The sequence below is a fragment of the Drosophila obscura genome, unplaced genomic scaffold (assembly GCF_018151105.1).
Source record: "Drosophila obscura isolate BZ-5 IFL unplaced genomic scaffold, ASM1815110v1 contig_4, whole genome shotgun sequence".
NCBI lineage: Eukaryota > Metazoa > Arthropoda > Insecta > Diptera > Drosophilidae > Drosophila > Drosophila obscura.
The window spans coordinates 8,619,030-8,643,605 of NW_024542828.1; the positions used below are offsets into that span (position 1 = coordinate 8,619,030).

General features: G+C 42.5%; 5 protein-coding genes across 5 annotated transcripts; all 5 read right to left on the reverse strand.

Annotated features, from left to right (window-relative positions):
* Positions 1 to 818: 818 nt before the first annotated feature.
* On the reverse strand, positions 819 to 1,857 carry LOC111066582. Its single transcript, XM_022355309.2, has 2 exons — positions 1,638 to 1,857; positions 819 to 1,579 (listed from the first exon to the last, which is right to left on the reverse strand). Exons 1-2 carry the CDS (start codon positions 1,758 to 1,760, stop codon positions 893 to 895), a joined length of 810 nt encoding a protein of 269 aa, XP_022211001.2. The 5' UTR covers positions 1,761 to 1,857; the 3' UTR covers positions 819 to 892.
* Positions 1,858 to 4,214: 2,357 nt separating this feature from the next.
* On the reverse strand, positions 4,215 to 4,884 carry LOC111066607 (calmodulin-related protein 97A). The gene has a single exon (XM_022355346.2). The coding sequence runs from the start codon at positions 4,719 to 4,721 to the stop codon at positions 4,275 to 4,277; it is 447 nt and encodes a 148-aa protein (XP_022211038.1). The 5' UTR covers positions 4,722 to 4,884; the 3' UTR covers positions 4,215 to 4,274.
* Positions 4,728 to 5,503, reverse strand: LOC111066599 (calmodulin). Its single transcript, XM_022355334.2, has one exon. The coding sequence runs from the start codon at positions 5,401 to 5,403 to the stop codon at positions 4,906 to 4,908; it is 498 nt and encodes a 165-aa protein (XP_022211026.1). The 5' UTR covers positions 5,404 to 5,503; the 3' UTR covers positions 4,728 to 4,905.
* Positions 5,474 to 6,051, reverse strand: LOC111066589 (calmodulin-like). The gene has a single exon (XM_022355322.2). The coding sequence runs from the start codon at positions 6,049 to 6,051 to the stop codon at positions 5,575 to 5,577; it is 477 nt and encodes a 158-aa protein (XP_022211014.2). The 3' UTR covers positions 5,474 to 5,574.
* A 5,165-nt stretch (positions 6,052 to 11,216) lies between these two features.
* Positions 11,217 to 11,682, reverse strand: LOC111066333. The gene is made up of 2 exons (XM_022354854.2): positions 11,572 to 11,682; positions 11,217 to 11,500 (listed from the first exon to the last, which is right to left on the reverse strand). The coding sequence occupies exons 1-2, from the start codon at positions 11,645 to 11,647 to the stop codon at positions 11,253 to 11,255; spliced, it is 324 nt and encodes a 107-aa protein (XP_022210546.2). The 5' UTR covers positions 11,648 to 11,682; the 3' UTR covers positions 11,217 to 11,252.
* Between the last annotated feature and the right edge of the window lie 12,894 nt (positions 11,683 to 24,576).

The window sequence follows — 24,576 nt, forward strand, 5'->3', positions numbered from 1 at the left end:
GCGGGTAGCAAGTGCTCTTAAAGTGTAACAAAACTCTAAATGGGTTATCCCAATGGGTTTTGCCATACTCGTACAATAATGTTCTTTGAATGTTGCTTGATGCCTGATAATTGTTGTCTCAAACACACATCAAAATCTATCTGTTTGGGGAATAAACACAAAACTTTATGCAAGACGCTAACCGTTCCCCAGTGAGCATTTTAACCCATCAATTCTTTCCCCTTACGCATTACGAGTATTCCTGTACGCCCGTTGATGACCCAATTAATACTTCCACTGACATTTGAAATATATTTATGGGTATAAACTTTTCCAAGGCGAAACGAAAACGAAATAAAACGAAAACTTTAAGCTTAATGCATTTTACGTATCCCCAATGGGGGGAAAACCCAAAACTAATCATTATTGAAAACGTGTGGTGGAAAGTTCTCTGTAATGCGCCCCATTGTGTCACGCCCACGTACACATCCACTGTCAGTTGGAAAGCGGAAAACGACAAAACACACACACACACAAAAAAGAAAAAAAAAGGAGCAGCAAAATACAAACTCAAAAGTTATAACGAAATAGCTTTGGTCAAATTGTTTTACAAGCCAATTGGGTTTGTTGTCCTTTTTTCGGTGCTCTTGTGTTGCCTTTTCGGGAATCCTGTGGTTCCTAGCGCTTTGTCTGGCATCGCAAAAATCCCTTAAGGCGCTTAGCAAAAGGATGTGCCAATGTGACATCGATTTCTATTTATAAAGGGTGATGCTTGGGCTGTAGATTAAGTTTCAGCTGAAGCACCCTGTTAGGAATTCGATAAGGCTTATTTTCGTACATTTAAGTTCATAAAAATCAAACAAAAAACTTTAATTAAAAACAATAATTATAAAATATAACGCTGTTTGCTCTGTTACCAATCCTTCTCTTCCTGCTGCTGCTCTTGCCTCAGCCGAGAACGGTATCCCCTCCCATATGATCGTCGATCTCTGGCCGCCTTCTCTTTGGCCTCGGCCGCGGCACAGGCAGCCTTGTTGGCCGCCTTCTTGGTGTTTTTGTAGTCAGTCTGGGCGCACTGCAATTGCTTGAGCAGCATCTCTACCCGGCCGCGAGCGGCGTCAACGAGCTGATTCCTCTCGGCCAGCTCCTGTCTGGCTCCTTCGGCCGCTGCCTCTGCGTGTCCGATATTCCCCTCGGCAATCTTGATGACGGCGAGAAGGGCTTGCAGGAGCATCTGTGCTTGCTTGAGCGAAGTGACGGCAGCTTGGACATTGTCCTCCGAGCTTACGAGAGAGGCGCTCTCCTCCTGGACAACGCCCTGGGCCTCCTGCACCTCCAGCTCTAGTTGCTCGACGATCTGCTGCTTGCCCGCTAGTGCTGCCTCCGCCGCATTGGCTGCAGATTTTGCCCGGTCTGCGAATTCGTTCTTGACCTGATGAGCAGCAGCCGCCGCCGCTGACTGCTGCGTGTCGGAGGCCTGTTTGGCCTCCTCGGCAGCCTTCTGGGCAATGTTGGTGGAAGTTTTTTTCGAGTTTCTACCCCCCAGGCCCATTAGCGAATTACCGTCACATTTCCCCATATCTTTGTTCATCTTCCTTTGCTACACGGATTCGCGGATAAGACTCGAAGGTGGGGCAAATGAATGCACATTGACTCACCTGACACTGCTGACGTGGCCGCCGCTGTTGACGTTGCCCTGGCAGCTGGTAGCTCTCGATGGCTGTGGCAGAGATTAGCAGTACGTAGACGAGGGCCAGGGTGCATGGCGGCGCAAGGTGCATAATTATGTGAGCCTTCAAAGTTGCCGCAAGTTCTCCGTTCCAGCTCGGGCTCAAACATTTTTACATTTCAAGTAGTTCGCTAAGCCAACGTGGAGAGTTCTAGAGAATGAAATGTTTAACAAAGTTTTTGTTAGAAAAAAACTCACGTAGAGTCAGGGAAAGAGCAACGACAGGGATCGATGGGGGGTTGGCCAAGGGCCGCATAACTTTTCCGCGCAATTTAACTTAACGTTCACGAGTTTCTCATTTTTATTTTCTTTTCTTTTGTACGGTCTTTTTTTTTGCACTTTTTCTTTGACATGAAAAGTAGACTAACAATGCATGTGGCAACGTTTTTTCTTCGCTGTTGTTGAACCAAAATTAATTGGGTCGTCAAAAGTCCTTCAGCCCCGATAAGCTTTCAGCCTTATCGAAATGGCAGCTGAGGAGCGCCAAAAGAGAGAGAAAGAGAGAGAACGAAAAGTTGGAATAAAAATGAGGAAAACCCAAGACGATTGCTTGGGTCATTTGTGCGTTGATCTGTTAATCCGGAAAGGGTTTGCCAGGGTTTCCACAGCCTGAAAGCTACGGATTTTCCCCCCATTTGATTGAGGGCCTTCGTCTTTTGTCGATGGGGAAAAAGGCTACGCCCGACATTAGAAGGCAAAGCTTGTAATGGTCCAACCAAAAAAAAAAATGGTCTCTGGCCACAGTTGCTTGGGTTTATGGCTCATAGACAAGCTACCACACTAGGCGTATGCGTAATAAAATCAGCAACTTGAAATTCCACATACATACATCACATCACATCACCATTTCTCTCCCAATTAGAGATAACTGATAACTTTAACAGTTTAAACTATTTATGTGGCATGTGCAGCACGGACCACATTCGTGCACAGGCTTTGGATCCCCTGGCATCAGGGCGAGGAGGAGCTCCCATGGACACACTCGGCCTTGTTCATGGACCTCGTCACTTGCATTCGCCTTTTTGCGTATTCAAGTGCCTGTGCACAAGTGCTCTATCTCCACTACCCACACACACACAGACACACACGCCCCAAATGACACTCGTGAGTGCGGAACGAGGGCGGCAAACCGCAAAAAAAGAGTCTCCCAGAAGGAATCGATGTGCATGAAAATTTTGCCAGCAAAATGTCAGTTTTTCGGCTGGCTGGCAAAAGGCCTCAGCCACAACGAAGGTAAAATGCTCTGATGGCAAATAATTGTGGACTTGAATTGTGTTTTGCAGAGAACTTAATGTAAAAATATGCCATAGGACGTTTAATATCCCAAAGATCGGTGTACTCATCTTTACTTCCTCGAAAAGTTAGTGGTTTGATTTGTGGTTGCCACATTTACACTCAAGGAAAAACCATCACTTAATAGACAGATTTTATTTGTTACTTTTGGGGGGCAGATGCTTGCAAGAGCGAACGGATTTCATGCTATTCCAGCAGTTGCAACCCGTTTTTTTTTTCCCTCAGTGTATGCTGCCTCATAGCGCACAATCCCTTTACCATACTAGGGGCCCATCTGGACTGCTCCACAAATTCAATTTCCTCTGCAGTCAGTCCATCGAGCAATGTCCTGTGCTGTGCCCTGCTAACTGCCTCGTCTATGTGGTGATGCGGCGATGTGACGATGCGATGTCGTTTTGGTGTTTGGAGATACCACCTACATACATACATACCGTACATACGTATGTATAACTTGTGTATATATAATATTTATGCCACTGTAAGTGCTTATTGATGTCAGATCTGAAATTGAAATCTGTTTGGGGGGCTTTTGTTCTTATTTCATATGGATGCACGTTGCAGTTAAGGTTTCGTTTTTGGTTTCAATGGTTTTTGTGGACTTTCAATTAAGCAAGTTGGCATTTTGACATGTCTGAGCTGCGACTGAAACCGAAATGGAAACCGAAACTTGAAGCATGAAAAATATTGGAAATATGTACATGTACATCCCATCCATCCATACGTAGTACGCACACACTCGGTTTACGTTTATGCATGCCACACGAAATATTTATAAAGTCAGACACAAGGCCCAGGCCCCCGAGGAGAAGAAAACGAGAATGGAAATGGAAATGGGTATGGGTATGGGTATGAGTATGGGTGTATGTGGTATGGGGAACAGAAGCGGAGCAGAAACTCGGGGGCCGTTGAGGCCACAGTAAAATTTAATTTTAATGCATAAGCAAATTGAATTTAAGCAACAGGAAAATTGCTCGTCTGGCCACAAAGGTGCCGCCATGTGGGAGGAGAAGGCGCAGCAGAATCTGAAGGAGTAGGCTAAAACCACACACAGAGAGTGTTTCAAGTTGAAAGTTTTCACCTAGAGCGGGGGGTGCGGAGCGCTAGAGTAGAGTAGAGTAAAGTACAGAAATTTCTCAAAAGCCAGCCAGCAAACCACAAAAACCCGAAAGTGGAAATTGTACGAGTAGCAACATTTTCGAGACTAAAGAAAGAATTTCCAGAGTTTTGCTTTAATATTTCTAAATGGGTGTGGTGTGTGTGTGTGCGTGTCTGCCTACTTCTGGCTGATCATCCAAACGAACTCCTCGTAGTTTATGAGGCCATCCCCATCGAAGTCCGCCTCCCGTATCATCTCGTCGATCTCCTCGTCGGTGACCTTCTCACCCAGATTGATCATCACGAAACGGAGCTCAGCCGGCGAGATAAAGCCGTCAAGGTCGCGGTCAAAGATCTTAAAGGCCTCACGCATCTCCTCCTCCGTGTCAGTCTCTCGCATCTGCTTGCCCATCATGGTGCAGAATTCGTTGAAATCGATTTCGCCATTGCCATCGATATCGACCTCATTCACCAGATCCTGTAGCTCGGCCTCGGTGGGATTCTGGCCCAGGGAGCGCATCAGAATGCCCAGCTCGCGGGTGGTGATGGAGCCACTGTTATCCTTGTCGAACAGCGAGAACGCCTCCTTGAACTCTGCAATCTGCTCCTCAGTTAGTTCGGTCATTGTAGCTGATTTTTGTTGCCTATTTTCTACGAATTTTGTGTGTGTTTATTTTATTTGGAATTTAGCTGCTTGTTGTTTAACCGAAACAAATTTTGATACTGTTGAATTCTGTGAATTTTGTGACCCCAAGCCCCGTTCCTTTCCGTTTCGATGTTCTGGAAACGCCTGCCTAGTTCGTAGTGTCTTATCTCTCCGACATCATTGTCACAAAGCGTACGTAGTCAATGTTCCCCTCCGTATCGGAGTCTGCATCACGTATGATCTCCTCGATCTCGTCCTCGGACATTTTTTCACCCAAATTTGTCATTATGTGACGAAACTCCGCCTCGGCTATGACGCCAGTACCCTCCTTATCGAACACCTTGAAGGCAGCGATAATCTCGTCTTCGGCTGTCCTCTCCTGGTATATCTTTGACATGATGTATAGAAAGTCATCCCTCAACATCTCGCCGGATCCATCCGTATCGATTTCTGTGTAGATATCCATCAGCTCCAGATCCGTGGGAAAGACGGCCAAGGCGCGCATCAGGTATTTTATTTGCTTCAATGGCAGCACTCCCGTCTCCTCGGGATCGAACATATTGAAGACCTCTCTGCAATCCTTGGCCTGCTCATCGGTCAGCGTGTGGCTGTGGCTGACCCGCTCCTCCGGCGGCGGAGTGTTAAAGTCAAACTCATCCATGGCTGAGGTCGCGAGAGCGCTGGCGTTACGGGGGTGGGTCTATGGGGGGGGTCTAACAAAATATCACATAAAATTTGTACTATTATTTATTGCGTATAAGTTACTACTTTTCAAATTTCATTGTGAATTTTAAGTCAAAGATATTTAGTACGACACAAAATCCAGCCCTCACTATGCGGACGTTTCTCTCTGCTGATGTTTCTGAGCAAACGGCTTCTGCATCATGGTCACAAATTCGGCGCAACTGATCTTGCCATCGCCATCGAGATCGCCAGCCTTCAGCATTCTTTCGATAAGCACATTCTTGGGTTGAATGTTCATGCTCTTCCACACATTTACCAGATCCTCGCCGCCAATGTAGCCGTCGCCATCCTGATCGAACATCTTGAATGACTCGCACAGCTGGCGCTTCTCTTCCTTTTCGAATCGGTGCATTACGAAGCAGAACTCCTTGAAATCGATCTCGCCATTCCCATCAATGTCCGAGGCCCTGAATGTCTCCTCGAGCTCGGTTTCCGTGGGATTCTCGCCCAAAGTGTGGACCATAACGCGCAGTTCGTTAATTGTGACCACTCCGTGCTCATTCTTGATCAGCAGACCAAAACTCTTTGCGTACTCAGCCAATTCTTGTTCGGTCAGCTTTTCCATTACGGCATCGTATTTACATTGCAATTTTGGATCCATCGAGAGTTGAGTGCTGCCAGAATATTATTATTAGTTTATGTTTTTTTAATTGGTTTATGGTACAAGCTTACATTTAGTTGGTCCCAAGGTGAATTTTAACCAAAATTTAGTTATTCGGAATCGCAATTTTTTTTACTTGTTTTTTATTATTTTAATTTTTGTTGATAAAATTATCTGTGCTCTGTGTACATAACAAATACAGTAGGGAATGAGAAAATTAAACTAAATTGAAGTAAAATTTTAAGCTAACATGATTAAGATTTTACTTTTGAGCAGTGGAAATCCTTTCTGAACGTTGCTGCTCAGTGCTTGCATCCTTACTGCATTGTCTGTCCCATAAATATAAAAAAACAAATATTTTCATCTGTAAATTTAACAATTTAATTTACACAATTTAAACAAAAAGTAAAACCTTTTTATAGCCTCTTTGCCCAAGCCTCGAGCGCTGCGGCAGTTTAACAGCTTGGGTAATTACATTTTTAATTAAACGCAACGCAGAGTTGTTCCATTTTTCTTTTAATTTTATTTTTATTTGGTTTTTTTTGGTTGTTGTTGTTTTTTTTTTTACTGTAATGTTATTGTTGAGTATTTTCGTTGGGCAGCCATTTCATGCCGCCGCCGGTGACCTCCCTGTGGTATGAATTGGACATTCTTTTTTTCTCCATTGAGCTTTACGTGCAAATAGGAAAATTATCCAATGCAAAATTTCGAAACAATTTGCATAATTTTCGACATACACAGGCGGGGAGCCACAACCGAATGGCATAAACCCCATATCCTTGGGCATCCCTTCTCACACGTGCTCGCCACGGCAACAGTAATGGGATATTCTTGCTAATGAGAAGCAAATGCAAGGCGGACGAGGGACCAGCTTATGGACAGAGGGACAACGGGGCAAGGGTCAAAAACTGGAGCCACACAACAGGAGATTGTCAAGCATTTCTGTGCATAGATTAGAGTGGAGTTTCGGGGCAAGAAACAAGGATATATGTATGCATGGTAAATGCAGCTCGGGATGGTGTTTGTTGTTTGAGACGTAAACAGGGCGAGGGGCGTCCATGGAAATGACAACTGCCCTTTGGGGATTAGTATAATTTGCATTTGTGTTGTGCATCAGACAACGAGCATCGCTGCACACAAGGCAACCCGTGCCACAATCTGTTAATATTTGAGCTCACAGCTAGGTTTCCCATTATATCAAGTATACGCCACAGTGAACCGTTCTTTGCGGCATTACTCGTACGTATTGCTGAATAAAAGCGACTCAGTGGACAGTCCATTGATTGTTTTTCCTTCACTTGTCGATAGCTGTTCGCTTAGACAGCGTCATTTCAATTAAGCATATGAAGGCGGAGCTGGCCACACAATGCCCCACTCTGAAAATCCAATTGAGTGGCCGGCCAGTGGCAGACACTGGCAATCGCATCGGAGCAGCTCAGTTGCCAGCCAGTTGCAAAGTAATGCCATTCAATCAACCCGGTCGTGGCCAGAGCCGGGGGACAGAGCAGAGTTGAAATCGGAGCCAGTTGGCCCCGGCGTGGATTTGTCTATGCCAAAGCATTTTCAATCTGCGGACTTGAATCGAACTCGGTCTCCGGCTCACACACAAGTGCAGCACCGGAAATGAATTATGGCCAACGGCTATCCGTTGTGGCCCGCAATGAGCACTGGCATTTGTGAAAAATGTGGAATGCCACCTCCAGAGGCATCTACAACAATTGATGCAGAGTTCCCTTATGTTTTGATTTTGAATCGAAGCATTGCCGCTTTTCATTATGGCAACTGAAAGTGAAGTTCAGCGTCCTCTTGTTGTCCTTTCTTATGCATTTCGGATCGCTCATGTGTGTGCTTCTGCTCTGTGACTCAGCAAACAGTCAATGTGCTCGACAACGTACTTAAGCTGGATTGCCAAGAAAGGAGCGTAGAACAGACCAGCTCCTGTTTCTCTGCATCCCCCGCCTCCTATTGCCTTTTCTGTTGGTTTGTCTTTGATGGCACGTGCGTGGAGTGGAGTCAGGACCAGGCCCAGGTGCGATACGGTGTAGGAGCCGAGCACAGGCAGCCAGTGTCGACTCAGGTGCAAAAGCAAATATCCAAGTCAATGGCAGAGTGTTGTCCCAAAGTGAAGTGAACTCCAGGAATACGGCAACAAAAAGCCACAGGAAAGGGAAAGCCACAAACCAAAGTTAAGTTTTTAGGTATTTCTCGTTTATTTATCTCGGGATTTAGTTTTAATTTCTCTAAGGAAGAACACTCATAGCCATGGCACAATAAATGTATTTATTTGTTGCTCAAACTAAAGTATATGTAAAAATATTTTCCGTGTTTAAATTAAATATCTTAACTCAAAATTTGAACAATGCTTCTGTAAATATTACACCGGTAATGTAATGTTGATAAATTAATATTTTTGGAAAATTGTATAGCCTCAGTTTGGGAACGTCGGTAAACATTGAGATATGCGTTAAATCCGTCCATAAAGTCGTCATCTGGCACTTTTTGTTAAATAAAATGTTTAGCTAAATTAAAAAAAATTGTATTTAAAATAAATATTTACCTGCAAGAACTCCGCGAGAGCTAAAAAGCCACGTTAACACCATGAAAGACCAACAACCATTCATAGTATTGATACAACTATACGCGATGATTTCTTTGGGTCAAATGTGTAAAAAAACATCTATTCAATTTAATGGTTTATTTGAGCTTAGCAAATCAATCAGTGGCTACAAAAGTATGACTTTTCGTGTAGATAAATTTATATTCGCACTAAGGGGATGGTATAATAAGCACAAGCCCTTTCTATGCTGATATCATAAATGTAAATCCACTTTAGCTGGCTTTCTTTGTGTGCTATTATGCTAAGAGCATCTGCAGTGCTGCAACTAATCCTACAACTCAAAATCCAATCTGGAATATAACTTTGTTTGACTTTTGTTTGTTGCCTTGTCTTTTGCTCTATTTTCCCCAAGATTTTCCTTGTTTGTTTTATGGCGCAAATTGCATTCTGTGGGTGTCAACAAAAGCAGCATTCTCGGCTGTGGGTCCACGCCCTTTCCTGTCTTCACTCCCCTTTGGCCAGGGCTACATGAAACATGATTAAATTACTCATACACACGAGGCGTATGTAGTTTGTGTGCTTGGACAACAACTTCAATGGAGTTATTGTTCTTGTTGCTGGCATTTAGTTAATTAAGTTTTACAACAGCTTGCCACACACACCCAGTGCCCGCCCGCTGCCCCTTTAATTAGTTTTTAATTATTTCAGAGTTTTTCGTTGAACGTTTTCCAAAAATTTCCGTTGGGAGGAGCCGCAGACGATGACTCTACTCGTGTTGGACTTTGGCCTGGAGTTTGCTTTGAGTTTGAGTTTTAGTTAATTTTATTTGTATTTTGCAAGTATTTGCCACACGCCCCCGCCCACAAAAAAATAACTAAGGCTTTTGTTCATTTAGCACATTAATTCTACACGCTTTGTTTTTACTGCAGTTTGTTTGTTCGCCTGCTCGTTTGTTCTGTTTCTCCACCAGTCCCTCCCTTCGGAGGGACTCCGGCTAAAGTTTTATGCAAGCCCATTAGCCTAATAGGCCAACCAGCAGTCGCAGCAACCAGCCCAGCCCTGGCTTATGTAGTGTAATTAACTCTTGTTGCAGATTAATATAAAGAACAATGCAGTCAAGTTGCAGATATTCGAAAACATAGCTTACGAAAAATAGTTTCTAGAACTAGAGTTTAATAAAGTGAACCCAATTTTGGTTTTCTCTTTTCGAATAGACGGAATAAGTGTACTTAAATTAATGTATGTACGGGTTGAGTATACATTAAACTAAAAATACAATTCGGCACGAAGTTTTTAACGCTTGTAAGGCCGATGATAATGTTATTTTATATATATTTATAACAAAGATAATAAATTGTAATTTTATTCTAATCTTATTCTGTTGAGTTGTTTATTCGAAAAGCGAAAGTAAAACTTGAAATATAAACTGTTAGCGTACAAATAAATTATTCATTATTATTGAAAAATAATAATAATAATATTTGAAAATTTTATCCAGTTAGCCACATACAGACATACAAATGGATAGCCTGAGGTCAAATTGCCCCAATATCTAATGCCAATCTTGAATATTAGATTGCCAATAATTTCCACGTACATTGCAGGTCTACTGGTTGAAAATTAGTTTCTGCTAGAGTATACAAAAAATATGTAAGTAAAAAATAAAGTATTTTTCGTGGCAATTGATAATATTACTTCATGTTCTGCGTATGTACATATACATGTAAGGTTTATGTAGGGACATCAGTTGGGAACATCAGTTGCTGATTGAAATGCCCCAGCAAACAATTCAGTTTATCAACTTTTGCATGTTTAAGCGTGTCGGTTCCGTTTACGGTTCCGTGTCTGTGAACATTTCCCTCCAACTGAATGCAGCTGCAGCTGGATGGATGGAGCCTTGCCTCTGACTCTCGTCTAGAATAAATATTTACATGGACCGCTGTATGGCATTTGCTACCATAAACTACAATAAAACGATAAAATTCGCAATAAACCAAATGGAAAGCGCCAACTGCCGGCTCATGTGAAATGCATGCAACAAAACAAAGCAAAAAAAAATAAAAAAAAAAATGCAACAAAAAACAATAGCCACAACACAACACAAGCACAATTCAGCAACAAAGCCAAACGAAACGTTTTTCATAACTTAAATTGCAAAGTGCAGAAAGGGGGGGGGCAAAAGCGAAGAAAAAAATCAAGTAAGAACGTGCTAGTGGAAATTTCGACTAAAGGATACCTGCTGCTCCAAGAGGGACTCATACGACTGCCATAACGATAATATATAAATCTATAATGAGAGGTAAATTATGGACAGGGGCAGCAAATCAGCTCTACCTTTAATAGGTTCCCGGATAAAGGTCACCTACAACCATTCGTATATGTGAATACAATATACCCTTAGACTCTGCGAGTACCGGGTATAACAAGAAGGAACAGAGTGCGACTGCCTGGAACATCAACAGTAGAGAACAAAGCCATAAAAACAATGGTGGATGGAAGCCAAATGTGACTGAGTGTGTAAAGGAAAACTTGACTTTGATACACGTACATCCCATGGACAAAGCAATTAGAATTGGCTTTGTTAGCAGCCATGCCACATCATTTACATTTATTCCCTAGTCAAATTCACATACCACATAATAATTTTGTATACGAATAAGAACGCCCTCCTCAATTTGCTGAAGAAACCCTCCTGCGGTACGTTGGATTCGTCAGCATTATCGGATTTATCAACGTTATCGGTAAGGGCTGCCACTGTTTCGCTCATTACCTTGGGGTATGAGCTACGACTACAGCCCTCATCTTCATCCCAGTCTAAAAGGTCCCTCATGCGTTTTCCGGATTGTTCACAGGTTGCTGTGGAGTAGACACACCATATTTACACTCTCTCTTTGATCCCCGCGATCCCTAACTATGGTTTTACTTACAGGCATCTGTCCCATAATGGGAAATAAGGGCCAGACACACTAGCAACAGTAAAAAAGCCAACGAAATGTACCGCATGACGATATCGGAGAAACTAAAAGTCTTGTAAAATAAATCTTGAATGTATATGGGTAAACGATTTGTCACATTTAATGCTGGAACGGATTGCTGGATTTCTGGATCGAAAGTTTCCGCAAAGATATAAATATTATTTAAAAGTTTACAAAAAACAGCCGATCTGTTTTACTGTGTTACTGTGCTATACTATACTGCTATACTGTGATCATGGGAGGAGGCACCATTCTATCTATCCATATGCCATCCACGATAGCAAATAAAATATTAAAATATTCGTTCTAATCATTGCAGTATCAGGCATCACATAGTCGAAATAACCGACTTCACCGTGCCCTACTTGCATTAGCTACTCATCCTAATGATTTATCGGTAATCCGACTTGTGTTTTAGCCACTTTCCGCCTCAATCTGCCTTTTACCACTTTGCAACTTCTTTGGTTGTGGCACGACCCCTCGACCCATTTCACTGGGAGCCACCTGTAACAAAGTTCGTTCGATAAAGTTTGCCCTCAGCACTTGGCTTTCGCTTTGATCATCATATGGGTCTTGGGTGGCTTTCGCTTTTGGCCCAGAGTTTTGTCCATTTAAAGCCTTTTGTCATGGCAACATATTCAGACTTAGCGGCTTTCCGGGTAGATCCCTTTGAAGTGGGCTTTTACTTAGCCATTCTTTTCGGATGCTCCCCTGCATCAGCTGTTTATATTTAGGTCCTTAAATTTATTGCCTGTCAGGGGTGGATGTAGGGAGAAAAAAAAACCGAAAGAAAGGGCTTTTGATAAACGGGGCTTAGGCCGTTGGCCAGGATTTCTGTCTTCCATTTGTGTCTTTCGCTCCTTTTAATAATTCGACTTTGCCTGCTGCTGGCCCATATATCACATGAATTTCGCTTGCAGCTGCAAAAATTAAAGCCATAAAAATCTGCAAGGGCAGGAAGTTGTTAGTTGTTGGCATAACGAGAAACAGCCGAAACAGCATCAGCAATATTCAGCTTCTAGGGCACTTGCTGTAGCTGTTGTCGAGTGCACGACGCCGTATGCAATTATCACCCAAAAAATAAAAAATCTACCAGGGCCAAGAGCTGCACATGTCCTCCGTCTGGTCACAGGTAAGGTAGAAAAAAAAAAGGAAACAGCAACCAACTCACACAGCATTATGTGCTCAAAATGTAAATGTCATTTGTACCAACAACTGGTGGCAAGTGTTGCACATTTGAAAAATGTGCTGCCGTTGAAGTGGACCCCGGACAACACTCTCCACCTATCCGACTCCATGAATAAATGTTAAAACACAATCGAGAGCCGTAAATTCCGAGCAGTCATGAGCTGAAATAGGTGTGGAAATAGGAAAGAGGAACGAAAGAATGGGGTACATAAAGAGGGGAAAACAAAAGAAAAGGACAATCTACTGCGACGGGAATGGCACAATGGACCCAAGAGAATGCAAAAGGAGTGCTCCCTAATTGGTATAATAAAATGTCATAAAAGAAAAGAGCAATGCACCAGAGGGCCCCCCAGAGACGAACAGTAGGCGGAACTGATGATTGGTTCAAGTCGAGAACAATAGTAATGCCCATATTGATGCCTGTCCCCAGACAAAGCGATTCCGATTGATGGCAGCAATGGATGGGCGAGGTAAGGGATATTGATTTGTCCGATTACACAGAAAAAAAGTAATTTTCGCAGTAGAAAAGAGATTTCAATCAATTAAAGATAATTTCAGCAGCTAAATTGTCTACAACATCTCACTTGACAACACAGCATCATCCGACCGAAAAACAAAATGCGAAATGCGAACGAAAAAGAGGAAAAAATTCTCTAAACTGACAGCAGCTACTAAGATACTAAGACACTAAGCCACGCCCCCCACTCGACCATATATCAACTGTCGATGGCTATAAAGCTTTTGCCACTGCTCCTCCCAATGCTTATGCTGGTGCTGGTGTTGCTTCTGCTGCTGGTTCTCGTTCCTTCAGCGCGAATGTACAATCAACAAAATTAGTTTCATTTGAGCAAATGGCATGGCTTGGCAGTCAACGTCGACCCACATACCCAGACTCGGCTTAGATAGATATAGGGGCTGCGATGGGATGGAATTGCAAAGGAGAAGGAGGAGGAGTAGGAGTAGGAGGCGGTGGACGTGGCAGAAGGATAAGCAAACCGGCTCCTTTTGATTGCTGGTGGCTGGCGTTCGCTTTTGATCTCTCCAAACTGCTGATAAATGATAAGGTGCCCGAGCTGAAAGAAAAATGCTGCAAAGTGTAGAAAATTACGCCGCAGGTGTGTGATGGACCCATCAGTTTCATCTCCTTTTCGGCCCTGCTGCTGCCGACTCTCTGCGGGTGTTTGGGGCAAGTAACTTCAAGGCAACCGCAAAGCAAATAATTAAAAATTTTCCAACTGTTACGTACTGTAAGTAAAGTGAAAATGAAAAGTAAAATCAAGAGAAAAACTCAGCGGACATTGGAACCCAACTGGTGTGGGTTTTAATGGAGGCCGCTGACTGTGAACCGTTGCCAATTAGCGGCAAAAAATATACAAAAATGTACAGTGAAAACTACCTAACCTGCGTCGTACTTGACTCTGTGCTGCCTCCATATTCGTGGAGTACAAGGGTATGTTGTTTTGATGAGATGTACGATGGTACGAACACCATAAGTAAGAGAGAGAAATGCGTCTGTTCTTAATCAGTATCAAAAGACGAGAAAATTTAAGTACCAAAATTGTATTACCTACAAAAGGAATATAAAACTTAAATTTCCATCTTAGTTTTAAATTTCGAATTAAATTGTACGTTTAGAGGTTATCACTTAGTCGTCAGTTACTCTATAGCGTTCATCCTTGTTTCCTATACGAAGGACTGCCCACTGCTGAACAGCAGCCTTGACAGCTAACCCCCCTGGGCGGCTGTCCACCCTCCACAATGGCTGCGCGAAACACGCGCGGCGGAAGGGGGCCCCGACTGTCTGTCAACCTGCAGCCATAAATAATGGCTGGCTGCAGGCTGCTGGCGGCTATTTATAAATCTGTTTATTGCAACATCCTGGCGACTCGCGCTTGTAATTTATGTATCTGAAATCTAGTTAAACCACTCCGCCTGCCTCTGTGAGAATGGGCTAATGAGGGTCCGATTGCAGCACAACGGCGTTGGAGGCTACATATTTGCATAAATATTGCCTTTCCCTTTCCATTTAAATATCACTCATACGCCATGGTGTGCTCCGTATTTTGGTTTCTTACTCTTGAAGTTGGGCCACGGTGCACGGCCACGTGTACACAGTTCTCCCTTTGGTCAACTGACTCCCAATATTTTATTGACTGCGTTTGGCTTTTTATACACATACACACACATACACATCTGTGTGCCGGGGCAGGAGCAGATAAAGATACATAAAACCCACAGTTACGAATATTCACAGATCCAACCAAAATGTAATTTATGCCATGTCCCAAACAAACACAAAGCAAACAAAAGGAATGAAAAGATAAAAATTCGGGAAAAAAATATATACTTCTCGTCGATTGGGCATTGGGATGATCCTGATTGTTATATTTTATGCGAAATATGAGTGCACATTGTGGAAATAGTTAACGTAAGTTGGAGAGAATATAGAGTATAATATTTGCAGCTAATTGATTTTGTAAATATGAATTTAATTAATGCAATTAAAAGTTTTCATAGCTCAAAAACAGATTATGCTGATATTGCTATGTTCCTTTTTTGTTGAATTTCAATTTCAACGAAAATACTCCCACTAAAGCTGTGTGAATATTTAAATTTTAATTGTTAAAATCATATCTCTAACTTACTTTATCCAGAAAAAAGCACACAAAAACTTTGACGAAGGATTTCATAAATTACAGCATTGAGTTTCTTTCAGAAATGTAGCTTTAAGCCGATTTAAATTGGTTCGAAATGCATAAATGGAATGTTTGGCTTTCAAACAATAAATATTTTATATAAAATGCATTCATAACGTTGTAAAATTCTGAAATATTTCATAGTAGTTGAATATAATCAATATTTCATTTCTGATATAAGTAATCTTTTTTGCTTTGCTTCAATTGTGAGAAATCATTCACTGTTACAAATTTTGTCGTTTATTTATCCAATTAAAAAAATATATATATGTATGTATGTAGCTAGCAACCCGTTTGCGGGCATTCAAAAGTGCAAAATGTGTTGCGAAATGTCAATGGGGAATATCGATAGTTTTTTCTTCTTGCGCCGCAGCTTACAAAAATGTGTCGAATAAATTACCGTTCTGGGCTTTTGGGACTGCAAACGGGATAAGCGTTTCACTTGAATGGAGTTCATTTGTTGGGGAATGGAAAATCTAAAAACTAAATAATAATACCAAATGCCGTTTGTAGAAAACGCTCAAAACCAAATATTTGAGAATGCCCTTCCAAATGAATACTACTGAAAGAATTTCAGGGACATTTCTATTTCATTTGCACATCTTGTTCCATTCGTTTGTACAGCTCCTTCCTTTCTCTGTTTTCGTTTGCTTTCTAATTATATTATTTTTTCTCCATTTAAATTAAATATATCTTCTCCTCATCCCCATTATCCCCGCAGTTTAACCCAGTTTTTTTTTCTGCGCGATTTCAGTTCCCCTCTCTCTCCTCTACTGTCTTTACCGACATTTTCACTCAGCTTTCTTTACGCCTGGCATTATCTTTGGCTCTGCGGATGCAGCGCATTGCCACTTCGTTGGCCCCTGCTTCCTCTGATGCACATTCTTCCTTCGTCCTGGGTTTTCCATCAACACTCTCATCATTTCTTTTGTTTTGCTATGCTTTTTTTTCAACCATTTTTTAGTCATGTCATTCAGTAGGGTCCTTCCCCAGACACCCAGCCCCCACCATCCCAACTCATCTGTACACTTTTTTATGCCCTTTCATTGTCTTCATGGATGGCGCAGAGGAGTCGGACGGAAGAGAGAACTGGAGCACTTTTATACGAATACGATGGCACCCCGGTTGCAGCTTCTGTTTTACATTGGCATACATATTTGCATTTTTTTGACTGCTTTACAACCCCTTAACCCTCACTATTCTGGCACCATTCTGGCAACCCACCGTATCACCTACCTACCCAATTTCCCTCCGATTCAGTTGCTTGTTTTAATTTCGTTTGGCAGCGTTTTGTTCCTGTTTTTTCTGCTGCTGTTGCTGTTATTCGGATAGTAACAGGGCAGATGATGATGACAGCCCTTCGAAATTGTAGTTGCAGTCCCGCTACCGTTTTTTTCCCCACCCCATCGTAACTACATTTCAATTGAATTGTCAGCGTTTTGCTGCGAAAAATGTGTCATAAAATGTTGGCTCGTTAAGAATTTCCATTTGTATGCTAAAATTCATTGAAATCTAACCAACGACAAATACCATAGGTAAAGCTCACTGATTAAATCCGAAAACTGTAGTATTAATATACACAACAAATGATGCAAATTCCGTTGAGCTTGCGTGATAGAATTTCACATTTTTGAAATTATTTCGTAAATGTATTTTAATTAAAAATTGGATTCTGCACTTGGATTTTTTGCATGGTTTTACATATAAATATTTAGACATATTATCCATTGTAGAAATGACAATGAGGAGTAGAAGCTGTCTGGCACCATTCGCTCTAGTCCCCATTTTGTTTTTTACGTTTTGCTTTTGGCTTTTATTTAAATCAGAAATGAATTAGTTGTCCAAATGTAAACAACTGTTTTATGGAGTCCTTTTTTCTGGTGTCCCGTGGACCCACTCGATGCTCAATTAATTTATAATTTAAATGCACATTGTGCGGCTTAATTATGCTCATTATGGAGTCATTGCCAGCATTGTTCGGTGCCTGTCATTGAAAGTTGGTTTTATTTGGTGTTACAGCAGAAATAATTAATGTTTTCATTGCGGGCCGAGCTTATCTGTGGCCTTGCATCCGACTGTCAGTTACTGGCCAACTTTTGCGACTGGGATTTTGAAGGGGGGAGGGAACTTTCAAGCAATTGAACATCGAACAAACTTTCACACAAATCCCAAGTGCCAAGTGTCATTTCTTCCCCTTCCAAAAATTGACAATAAAAAAAAAAGAGCCAAAAAACAAACCAAGTGTCGAGTCGAAATAAACTTTAAGACAGACTTGACATATTGCCAGTTTGGCTCGGCTCCGGCTCGCAACATAATTTTCCATTAGTCGTACAGCAGGTAGAAGCAGAGACTGAGCTGACATTTGGTTCATTTTCCCTGGACCCGAGATGACACATAAATAAGTTATTAAGCAGCCAGCAAAAGCGTGGCCCAGACCAGGTATCTGTTATTCGCTCTGGCGAAGACAAGACCCCGACAAGTGCCAGCCAGCCGAGAGGTAGCTAATCAGGGAAGGAAGAATGTCTGGATTTCTTGGCAAATTGTGTACGAGTCAATTTTGTGTCCCTAAATAATAGATAACATTGCAGTTGCAGCAGGGCGTAAACTTGATGACCTCAACGCTGGCAAAAACACGTGTTAAATGTTAATGAAAACACAAATTATACATTAGTGGGGGCCAACAATATAACAACTGTTGGACACAGGCCTGGCTGTCCATCAATCATGCTCGGACAACTTAAAGCTGTGCTTTAAATGGGGGGAAACTTCAAACAATTGTCAGATGCAAAACAGTTATTCACATACTCGCACTGAAACGGACGCCCACATAAATCAGGCAATGGTAGTGAGCGGGAGAGAGAGAGAGAGCTGTATGTATTTGTGCACTTCCGGTCAGCGCACGGATGTTCCGGTGATCAATTTTCAAATGCGCTGTGTCAGTTCAGCCATTGGTTACAGTGCTCTCTGGTCAGTTGTGTATCTCTATGTGTCAGTCTGTTTTGTGTGCGTTTCTGTGCATGTGTGTGGGTGTGGGTGTGGGTATATCCTGGACAACTGCTCAACCTGTCGGTGGCTCTTCTCATCCACTTGGTTACGTTTTTGTGGCTGCTCGTTGCAAAAATTGTGCGCTTGCTGAAATTGAAATACAAATTCACAGTTTTTGCATATGTACATATTTTGGCTCGCCCAGTCCGACAGTTCCTGGGCACCTAACTAACCCGAAACTTCCCCCATCGGACTATGTATCGCTGCCTGTTACGTGGCATTTATTTGTGAATTTTAAGCAACATTTTGTTGTTCCTTTTCCTTTGCAGTGGGATTAGTTTTTGCCTCTGATTTCCATTCTTCTGACGGTGCAATTTGTGCTACGTTTTTTGTTGTTGTGTGTGTGTCTAGCTCATCGATTGGGAGAATCGCAGATATTGGGTGCCTTAAATTATTTATGAAAGCAATTCCGCTTCACTTGAGTGATTTTTGGTTGAATTGCCAAATAAACAAATGCAAATTACCAAAGAGCGAAACTCATTTGGCAATTATCGAGCAAATGAATTATTTATGCAACTAATTTGAACATTAAATCGACATCAATATCGCTTACATGCGGAGATCCATGCGGAGGCTGGCAGTCTGCTCAGATGCCTCGATGCCAGCCAGAATACTCGATATGCCTCACTCAATTTCTGATAATTTCCGTTTCGCAGCTGTCGAAAAGTTTGCGAAACTAATTGCGATGCCTCACCCAACTCTGGCTGGGCCCCAGCCATAGACCCATCCTTAGCTATCGATTCTCGATGACTTCCCTGCCCTGCTCTGCTCTGCCTAATAATGAAATTAATTAACAGCTAATCAAATTTGCAACTAGAAGGAGTTTGCCGGCTGGCTGTCGCTGGCAAATTGTTTGGCTCAACTTAATTAGACTCATTCTGGCATTTGCTATTTTTAGTTGCTTTTAAAATGTTTGCCAACTGTATCTTGGGCTAGGCCACGACTTGAATGCGAGGACACGAATTTTAATTTCCCCCTGCTGGGGCGTTTCCTTAATGTAATTTGGGGTTTGAGTCAGGGGACTGGCTTTTGGTACCATTTCCATTTATATCACCTTTTGTCATTTTGCCAAATGAACCTTTTGTTTGCCGCTGCAACGACATTCCATTCCGGACTAAGGCTGCAACAATTTGCCTGACAATTGTTTAATTATGCAGGACAAACATTAAGCAAAGTGCTGGCGGCAATGGAGATGAAAAGAATGCGGCTGAGGCAGAGGGCAGGTGGCAGGAGCTGCAAGTGAACTTTGCATAGTTTCCCCAGGCATTTGGCAACAAAGAGAAAAGGTAAATAACACTTTTGGCTGGCCTCCGGCGAGACACAGAAGCAGACGACCCGTTCCTCATGCCATCATCAGCAAACGGTTGCTCCAACGGTTGCTCCAACGGTTGCAGGCCCCCCTGCACTATATTGCACCAGGCCAAAAGAAAACTTTTCACCAAGCAACTTGCTCAGATTTATTTCAATGCTGCCACAGCCCAAGGCAACGGCAATGGCAAAAGCAAAAGCAAAGACTTTGTGAGAGCAAGGGGTTGAGGCTGAGACAGAGACATAGACTAAGATTGGGGAAAACTATGTCAGTTGCCAGGTTTTCCCACTGCTTTTGCACATTCTTCTTCGCCTCCATCTTCATCTGCTGCTTCCACTTCCACCTCTTCCTTCCATTCAAGTTAAGCGCAAAGAAAAACACATAATAAGTAAAGTGTTTGGGGGAAGGAAGCGGAAATTTATGTTATTTCGCCAAGTGGTTGCATACAAAAAAAAGAAAGAAAAGAAACACTACAATAGCACCCAAAGATATCAAACTGCTAGTCAAATACAAGGCAACGAAGTCTTTAATACCCTATCGAAGAGTTGAGGTGAGAAAGCATTAAACTGAAGCTTTCACAGATAAAGCGATTCCAAGTCGGTTTTAAATTTGAAAAACTTATCTCGAAATAATTTTATCATCTATGTACATGTGCATATGTACACCCCAATGAATCAGAAAATACTTCTGTCAGTGCATGGCTATCATCTCATGGCAAAAAGGGTAAATAAATACAGAAAATAAAGAAGAAACTTTGGCAGTGAGGCCAAGTTATTTATTTAGCTAAAAATTTACTTAAAGTTGCACTCGTTGTTTGCTGTTCGTGTTCGTTGTTGTACATTCAATCTGCAACAGGAGCAGCAGCAGCCGTAGCAGAAGCTGAGGCATCAGTCCCTTGGCTTACGTTCAACTAATTTGCATGCAACATGACAACAAAATTGAGTCGCTATGACTACTGCTTATAAATTATGCTCTTTGCTCTTCCCCCACTTTCAATCCCAGTGCTTCCCATATAATGCTCTCTCTTTTTCTGAAGCCCATCAGATATTCAAAATTAAATTCAACGCCCTAATACGAGTATACTCGTAGCAACAAAATTTTGCATTGCCAGTGGGAGTTTTTCCATTTTTGGTTTTTTTTTTGGATTTTTATTTTGGCAGCATACAAAAGAATTGACTTTTAATTAGGCAACTGTCAACAGTTTTTGAGCAAGTTGCCTCTCAAATTCCGCGGCTCACAAACTTCTATCAAAATCTCATTAGCACAACGCATGGCACGAGACCACAAAATGGCTTCCCCTCTCTCTCTCTCTCTCTCACTGTTCACTGTTCTGTGTGTCTGTGTGGGTGTGTTTGTGTTTTTGGGAATCGCAACGGTTCACGCTGCGTGGTTTCCGTTTCGCTGTGTGTATTTATTTGCCCCAAAAACGCCGAAGTGCCGGAACTAGGGGAAAAAAAACTTTTTATAATTAGTTTGCCTGCCATTTTATTGTTTAAACATCCACAGCTCACTCACTCCTCCACTCTCTCTCTCTCTCTCTGTCTGCTTTTCTATCTCTTTCCCTGACACATGCTCTACACCTACACACTCCTGTAATTGTGATTCCAATTGTAAAGAGGAAACTTTGACCAGGTGCCAGCTACAATATTGCATTACATTTCTCTTTCAGTTTTGTGTTGCTAAATATGTTCAGAAATTGCTTTGTTTTTGTGGCAGGCAGAACGGCTGCAGCTTGCAGCTCAGGTTGGACTGATATTGAAAGCTTATAATTAACAGTGGCCCGTCAGGAAATGCTACTGATGGATGAGCCAGGTTGGGGCATATATACGTATTACAATGCTTCTGTTATTTTCTTGGCTAGCTCTCTGAGAGCCCTTCTTCGGGCTTATGTATTGGATTTCATTGGTAAATTTTATATGCTGTATTCTTAGGGTAGAATTTTAGAATTTTGGGTATAATTTCTGTAAACTTGTAAAGGTTCTTATCGCAGGGCTTTCTGCTCTTAAAGACTGACAGCATCTCCTGCTGGTATAATGTTAATTAACCACAGCTATTGTAGTTGTTTCATTGGTTTTGGCATTCATTTTCTTCTACATACATATACGTATGTATGTACATCCTTTGTATCCATATTGAGGTATTTACATCTCCTCTTTTCTGACAGGCCAAAAACAGAGAACCATTTTTATTATGCGCAACGAAATTAAAAATTAAATTTTCTGTTCGTGTTGATGCTGATCTCTCTGGGCACGTCCTGAGAGCCTGGGTCTCGGGAGTTGGGGGGTCTTCGGAGGGCACTGGCCCTGAGCATTGGGCCTGCCCCTAAATGCGGCAGTAACAACAATCAGTGTTGGGGGAGGGTTGGGTGGCAGTGGATGGGGTTCGCATCCCCCTGGGCGATGCGGCAGAGGGAACAGCGCAATTTGCGAGCCGCAAAATGTCTAAGGTAATCACTTGCCGCAAATTGTTGTTGTTCTTCTTGCCCCAACTCGAGTCGCCTACCACTCCTCCCCGCTGCTACTGCTGCTCCCGCTTTTTGTTGTTGTTGTATTATTATTGTGCATTATACGGAAATTGACAAAGAAATTTTTTTGGTTGGCTTGAAAATAGCAAAAGAAAAACTGGGAAAAGGCAACAGGAAATTCGACTTCGAATGCCACTTGAGAATTTAATAAAAAGAACGAAAAAAAACGAAGGGGAGTGAAGGCAAGAAAGGGACAGACCCAGAGACGCAGTCGGAGAAAGAGACACACACACAGGAGGAAGTTGGAATTGTTGTGCACAAGTGCCGGTTAAATATTTTAGGCAAATGCCTTGGCCCGCTTGGCTCTGTATCCGACTCCTCCATGGCCAACCCTAGGCTGACGAGTTGCCAGGGCAAAATAAATCAGCTGGGGCGTAGGCACTTGAGTTGATTTATGGCCATGACTGGCGGGGGCTAAAGCAGAGGCTGAATCATCAGGTAGGGATGCTCCACTTTCCGAAATTGCTTCGAGCCGAGCTCTGGAGACAGACTCCGTCCCCAGCCATTGACAATGGCTGCCGGAAGAAACGAGGGGACCCAGACCTGAGCCCTGGCGCACTTGGGGAGCATTTCAGCTCGTTTTGAAGTTTGAGCCTCTGCCAGAGAAAATAAAATGAATAAAAAACGAATCTCGAATCCGAGACAAGAACTCTCCGCCCTAGCTGCAGTTCATCAGTCAGCCGGCCAGGTAGGCAGACTGTCATTCAGTTTGTCATTCAGGCACTGCGACATTTAGTCAATCTGAGCACTTGTCTCTTATGCCACTTGAACCTAAAAATTGTCTTTGATATTTGGCAGACATTTCTGGCTTCGTTTTGCACTTCAACGTACGAGCATTTGTCTGCCTTACTCCTGCCGCACTCGTAGCCTTCTTTGCTACCAATTTTGCACTGTCCGCATTTTAATTACACAGACATTAAAAATATATATACAGCAAAACGAAATTAATTCTTGGGCTGGCCTGAAAAGGTGGCCAGGCCAAGGTACATAAGCCCACAAGCTGTCGGCACGTGGACAAACTCGAGCCGAAGCGAAATCGAAGACAATCGCAAGAAGAAACGCACTTGAAATACGCTGCAGATAAGAAAGTCAAAGTTGGGGGATGTAAAATGAACAGAAATTAAGTAGACAAGGAAATATATAGGCAAAATATTATTTCTGATTACAAATGCAAATACAAATAAATATAGTATTAAGTAAGGACAAGTAACTGCAACTGGAGGCTTAAAAAAATAAATTTTAAACGTTAAACAAAATGTATAAATTTGAATTCTTCTTTCTCTCATCGTGCCACCAATTTGAGCACTTCCTCCTATCAGAAATACTCTCTGGTAGGGCATTCAGCATATTTATGGCTGCAATTAAACTTGAATGTGTTTCGTGGGCCGCCAAAAAGTAGACAACACATTTTAATGAGCCATGCGCCCTAAAAACCGAGCCAAATACTCGTATAATTAAAACAGTTGAGTTGTGTGCTGCAGGAGTGGGGGGCGCTGTGTTTAGGCAGGGCTTAAGCAATAGAGAAATTGGACCAGCACTTCCCCCAAAGCGCTATTAGAAGGGATAATGGTATGGTGGCCGTGCCACAAAGATCATTTAAGTGCTAATATTTAAGTTGGAGAGGATTAGAGAAGCTGCAACTAAAGGGGACACTCACACCTTTGCTGGGACAGCAACGAACCAGGAAAAAATTTCATTACACTAATGTGTTGCACGTCACATCAATGTCAGCCGGTGTGCACTCTAGATGTGGCAAATGTGAGAATCGGAAACAAGCTGGATGCGGATGGCGGTGGCCAGGACATGGCAGGACCGGGATCTAGAGCAGGACGAGTGCCTGGTGCTGGATGTCGCTCAGGATTCTTCCCGGCTTGTTGTGACTGCAACGTGCCAACAGCAACAGCAACAATGACAATGACAGCCAACCCACAACTCCCCACCTGCTGCATCACCATTCCCCTTTTCATTCCCTCTCACACTCTGTTTAGTTCTTTCTTTGTCTTTTGCTATACATCTTCGTCATTCATTGCAGTTGTCAGCCCCCAACAATGCCATGCAAAATGCCACAACCCGACTCTGTCTGGCTCCTCAGCCAGTTACACCCCATCCAGAGTGATGCATTGTTGTGCCACATTTCTATACCCTCGCATGGAGTATTGTGATTTTAGCCAGATGATGCACAATAGAAAAAAAAA